General features: G+C 54.1%; 1 protein-coding gene across 1 annotated transcript in view; it reads left to right on the top strand.

Annotated features, from left to right (window-relative positions):
* Positions 1–4961, top strand: part of ANO2 (anoctamin 2) — a 329714-nt gene extending 324753 nt beyond the window's left edge. Inside the window, exons 24-25 of the mRNA XM_045554545.1 lie at positions 2467–2572; positions 4475–4961. Of these exons, the coding sequence (XP_045410501.1) occupies positions 2467–2572; positions 4475–4738 (370 nt within the window). The 3' untranslated portion in view covers positions 4739–4961. The remainder of the gene's footprint in view (positions 1–2466; positions 2573–4474) is intronic.
* The last annotated feature ends 1039 nt before the right edge of the window (positions 4962–6000 follow it).

Consider the following 6000-nt stretch of genomic DNA (forward strand, 5'->3'; position numbering starts at 1 on the left):
AGGATGGAGTAGGACAGGATAGAATGGAAACGAATAGAGTAGAATAGAAAAATATCAGTGCATTGCACACAGAAAGGGTAAGCATGTTTTGTGTACTCTTTATTTCAATAATAATATATATATGTGCATCCATGTAAAATATATTTCTCACTGTAAGTCACAGTTTTTAAAAGTTAGCTTTGGAAAGAGAAATGCGAACAGATGCATAATTCATTAAATTGCTCATGGTTCTTTTCTGTGGCTCGGCTTGCCCTTAAGTTCCTAACAGAGCCGCTCTTCGCCTGTCTGCGTAGACGTGTTTGCAAGTGGAGTTTTCTGGACAGATCTCTGTGTTAATCTTTCCCCAGATCTCCTATTAGATAGATGTGCCTGTTAGATTCAAACATGTTTTGGACACTCAGGGAGGGCAAAGTGACGTTTCCAAAAGCTGTGGTGAGTTAGTGGCAGAGGTGGAACCAGAATTAGATTATTTATGGATTCTTTTCAGACTGGAAAAAAGAGGGGTGAGCAATGGCTTTCATGCCGGGGTCAGTGAGCAGCTGTTCCTTCCTAGACGGAGCTAGAGAATGAGAGAAATGGACTTTCACTGCAGCAGGAGGGATTGGGATGAACCTGGGGAAGGATTTCCCCATGGCGAGGAGCGTGTGCGTGTGCGTGTCTCTGTGTGCATGTCATGGTGAGGAGCGTGTGCATGTGTGTGTGTGCGTGTCTGTGTGTGCACCTACACGTGTGGGGGGGGCACCCTCCTCTGGAGGTCTTGGGAGGAGTGGGATGACATGCCTCTGCCATGGGGTCCTTTCTCGGGGGAACAGGAGGACAGGTGAGTCTGGGTTTTCCCCACCCCAAGATGTCCCTACGTATTTGGCCACACTCTCCTTCTCTCTGCTCAGCAAGGAGAGCCTGGCGCTGCCCATGTTTCTGTCCTCAGCCACGGGTAGCTACGGTGAATCCCGTGCTGCTGTGCTGGGCTGCAGTTAGCACTGCCTTTTCATCCGGATGTCAAACCCAGCTCGAGACAGCTGTGATCAGCTGTTGGGAGAGGGGAGCTGGGCGGGGAGGGGGCAGCTCCTGGCCACTCGCCAAAACCTAGTCGAAGGCTTTGTGTCCACTTCTCAGATTGTCTCCTTCTGTCGCTGACTCTGTGGCTGTGCCTCGTCTGTCTTTGTGTGTGCATCTCTTCTCCTCTTCCTCGTTTTCTTCTCCCATCTCCCCTTAGACAACTGGAAGCCACCATGCTTTCCCATGGAGCTTTTAAAGCAGCTGGGTCATTCAGAGCAGGCAGAGGGACGGAAGAGCACCCAAGTCTGAATCCCCCCAAACTGCAGCTATTGACGAGGTGCTCTGGGGTACAGGCCACACTCGCCTTCTCACCTTTACTCCACCTCTGATGGCTGTGAGCCTCGGGTTCCTCCAGTGTTACTTGGGGTTGCAGACGTTGGTGTGAAAACTAAATGAAAAACCTTCCAGAAAAGCCCTCTGCTCAGGGATTGACGCATACTGCATGTTCTCCCTGGGCAGGGTCCCTGCCTTCCTCAGCAGCCACACACACTGCTTGGTGGCCTGACACCACTCACCTCTTCCTGCAGCCCAGGACTCATTTTGCTTTTACTGAGCATCAAAGATTTGTTGAATTCCAGGGAAAAAAACGTTGCATGAGGGGTCATAGTTCTGATATCAGCTCTTGTCATTTTTCCAGGCTTAGAAAAATGTGAGTCTGAGAATATGAGCTAGTTTTAACATGAATCATTCTGGAATGGGGGTGAAAAGGCAAGAGTAAGGGAAACTCAAGGCTTCTCCATGGGTCTGAGAAATAGGCAGGAGCCCATGGCAGGCGCTGACCTTTTGCTTTTTAAATCACATGGACGGATCAGGAAGATGGTTAGCAAAACAAAACCTTGGCTGACTGTGAATATTACCGACTCTCCCACCCTGAGTTCACCAGTGTCCAGCTGGGTCTGGACCAGCCTTCCTTTGGTGCAGGCATGTAGCCAGCCTGCAAGGCCAGCACCCCTGGTGGCCACGGTCCTGAAGCCCAGAGGAGAAGCCCAGGATTGCCAGCTGCTGCCTGCATCTTCACGGAGCCCCTGGGCAGGAGGTGTCTGGGGGTCTCCACTGCTCTCTCAGAGCCCACAGGCTGCTGGGAGCCAACATGGACCACTGGCCTGGGCTACTGTCGTGATCCCTGGGCTCCTCTGGGCATAGGATCCTGCCAGCAGAGGAAGCTTTGGAGGATGTTGTGCAGAACAGGAAAAAGACGTTTCTAGGCTGATGTTGGCCTTTTTATTCCACAGACATTTATTCCACAGACATTTGTTGCTTGGGCCATGGATTCCTCCCACCCCCCTTATTTTCCAGGTCAGAGCCAAGGGCTCCCCCACTGCCCCAACCCTTGAGGTGTCACCCAGAGAATTACCACCCTGTTTTCCACCTCCTCCCAATCTTAACACCGCATTTCTCCTTGGGCAGGTTTAAGGACTACCGAGAGCCACCATGGGCCCCGAACCCGTATGAGTTTTCCAAACAGTACTGGTCCGTCCTGTCCGCCCGTCTGGCTTTCGTCATCATCTTCCAGGTGAGCTGTTCAGATGGGGAACAGCCCATCAGAATCCAGGCTGCAGGGGTGGTGACCGTCGTGACCCCCTGCCTGCTCCCGCCTCCAGGTTTCCCTGGGACTCTGTGACACACGGGGCCTTCGAGGGTGGCAGGCAGGAGTGAGTGCTCCCTTCCCGAGTGAGGCAGGAGGACTCTCAGGAGGGCTTCCTTTAATGGATGGAGTTTGCAGAAAGAGAATAAAACAGAGAGTAAGGTTACAAGACAGATGTGGAGTAAGTTGCCGGTGGAGGTAAATTCCCTTTCAAACCTAAGATGAAGAAAGGAGAGTGGGAAGAGCAATTGAAACCAGAGTCTCGGCCCCGACGCCAACAAACAGCCCAGTCTCATCTCTGCAGCAGAGAAAGGGCTCGAGTTCTGAGCCTTTCTTCCTGAGCTCTCGGCTCCTCCTTTGTTAGTGCTGTTAGCACGGAGACAGCTGGTGGGAAGGGCCCCCAGAGCCATCGAGCCATCCCTGAGTGAATAGCAAACTTGAGCCGGTGATTCCTATCTCGGACAATAGCCAGGGCTCCAGTTGCATCGCTGAGATTCTCCGAGCTCCAGGGCCCCCAGTTCCCACTCTGGGCCCTGCCGGGCTCCAAGCGGGGTCCAGAGCATAAGCCCAGATCCTTTTCTCTTCGGCTCCCTCAGGCCTTTGTGCTCCCTGAAGGCGGATCTCTGGAGGGCTCTAACGTATCCTGCCCTCGACCCCAGCCCAGGAAGTGCAGAAGCCCATCGGCTAGTCTTTCACCTGAGAGGACAGCCATTCTTCCCCTGGAGAGATGGGGAGATACGTTTGAGGGATCCGGCAGACACCCCCTGCTGCCCCACCCACACGAGCCGCCTCACTTTCCCATGTCACGCATCACATGTCACCCATGAGGAGTGGGCTCAGGGGGAGAGTGTATGACTGGATAACGCAGCTCCCAAGCACCTAGGTGCAGCACCCTGAGGTGCCAGAGCCTCTGGAAGCAGCAGTTGGTCTCTGACGTCTTCCCCTGAGTCCCCAGGAGCACTCACTGTCCTCGGGATCCCAGAGGGGAGAAGGCACATGAGCATGTTACCGGCACCTAGGGAGGAATATCACAGTTGCGGGGTGTGCAGGGTAAAGATGGGTGCAAGGTGGCTTGGGGGAATGAATGAGAACCAGATCCTACAAACAGCTGCATTCGCTGGGCCGTACCAGGCACTCTTGTCACATATTCGTCCCCTCAAAGAGCAAGTGCTCCCAGGAAAAGGGAGTCCGCCTACCTGTGTGCACTGGGAAGGACACGGCTCAAAAGTGTGCACAAGGGGCCGGACTGATGGAGGGGCGGGTGCGGGTCCCCCAGGCCAGGTGAGCTGCGGTGGCCGCAGTGAATGAGAGCTGTCCACGTGCATGTGGGCTGCGGGTGGGCTTGGCGGGGCCAGACGTCAGTGCGAAGACCAAAGGCCACAGAGGGAGCCAGGTGGAGGGAGGGGAGGAGCAAGGGCACAGGGACAGTCCAGGAGAGGACACTGGGCTTCATGGCTACTTCCCAGGAGGCTGTGGAGCAGGGAGAGCCTGGAGGCTAGAGGCCGAGAAGCAGGACAGGACGGGGGCACACTCTGAGGTGGGGGCACCGCGGTCCTGTGGAAGAGCAGCTGGCACTGCCGGCCGGAGCCCCGCTCTGTGCCGGGCGCTGCCGCGGACGTGTTACATGCTTTAACCGTGCAGTCCTCACAGGCACTCGGGGGGTGGCGCTGTTCCTCCTGCATTTTATGAATGAGGACACGGAGGTACAGGTGTGCTCACTGGTCGAGGTCACCGGGCTCACAGTTAACACGGGCGCTCTGCTCCGGGGCAAGCACCGCCAGGCCAGGCCTCCCCGCGCAGCCCCTCCTCACTGTCCCTTGCTTTCGGCAGAACCTCGTGATGTTCCTGAGCGTCCTCGTGGACTGGATGATCCCAGATATCCCCACGGACATCAGCGACCAGATCAAGAAAGAGAAGAGCCTGTTGGTGGACTTCTTCCTGAAGGAGGAGCACGAGAAGCTCAAGCTGACAGACGGGCCGGCCCCGAGGAGCCCGGGCAGGCGCCCCAGGAGCCGGGCCCCCAGCTGGGCACCCTCAGGCCGAAGCCAGCCGGGCAGTGTGGCGACCTCGGGTTCCCAGCACACCAACGTGTGAGCAGCGCCGCTTCCTCACCACAGGGTGTGCTGCCCGTCTGCCTGGACCTGCTGGAGTGGAAAGGGAGCGTGTGCAAAAGCAGAGAGAGAGAGACAGCACCAGTGTAGGAAGGAAGAGAACTGATGCTGCTGCTCTGAAACCGGCTTAAGTTTCCTTTAGGTCCTCTTTTAAGCTAAATCCTTTTGGGGGATTGGAACCCCACTGGGTTCTCTCCACCCCAGAGTTCCCAGGCACCAGGAGCCTTCCTCTGTTCCTTCTTGTGCTCCACCATCTTTTCCGACGACCTCAGCCTGTGAGAGAAGTGCAGTCTGGATCACCATCCCCTCCTGCTGACACCTGAGTCACTTGCGGCAGGGTTGTCACAGCCTCCACCCATGCAAACTAAGTTACAGGGCTGATTGCTGCGGCCACTGGGCCCGATGGTGAGGAGCAAAGGTCCTTGTCTCTAGTCCATATCACACGGACGCTCAGAGCTAAATGCAATTAACCATTATTTTATGCAAGTTCAGATTTAAAATAATAAAATAAATGGAAACATTCTTTATAAAGATGCATCTCTTGTCTTTGGTGCCTTGTTCCTCTCTCTTCCCTCTTTTCATCTTTCCTTCCTTCTCCCTTTTTCTCTTTCCTTCCTTTTGTTTCAAACATCTATTGAGCTCCAGCTATGCACCAGCCATTGTTCTCAGACTAGAGATCGAGCAGAAGACGAAATAGACAAAGTCCCTGCCTTGTGGAGCTTGCATTCTGAGGACAGACAGTGAGCTAATGAATGTGTAGTATTTTAGACAGTGATAAGCGTGATGGGGGAATATAAGGTAGGACAAGTAGACAGGAAGTGTGAGGGCACAGGAGGTGAAGTGCTACCATTTTACATACAAATTAATGACAAGCCAAGATGGTGAAGAGGTCAATCTTGCAATACTAATAATAAACTGGTAGCACCTTCCCAGAGTGGTATGGTGAGAAGATTTTCATGTATAGTTGGAAGCAAAGGCCATACCTCACTCATCATTGCTGTTCACACACCTCCACCCTACCTGCTGCCCAGAAACTCGTTGCATGGTCACTTCACCCAGACCTGTTACCAGTTCCTTGCAGGTCAGTCTGACTAGAGTCCAACTTAATGCCTGAATAGAAGCTGTAAAGGGGTGGGGTGTGGGGAGTCAGACTTCAGAGGAGCAGTGAGAGTCCTTGTTGTGACATTTCAGCACACCTGGTAATGTGCTCACTGCTGCTGCCCACCATAGTTTCTGGTTTCTGCC

The sequence above is a fragment of the Lemur catta genome, chromosome 6 (assembly GCF_020740605.2).
Source record: "Lemur catta isolate mLemCat1 chromosome 6, mLemCat1.pri, whole genome shotgun sequence".
Lineage (NCBI taxonomy): Eukaryota > Metazoa > Chordata > Mammalia > Primates > Lemuridae > Lemur > Lemur catta.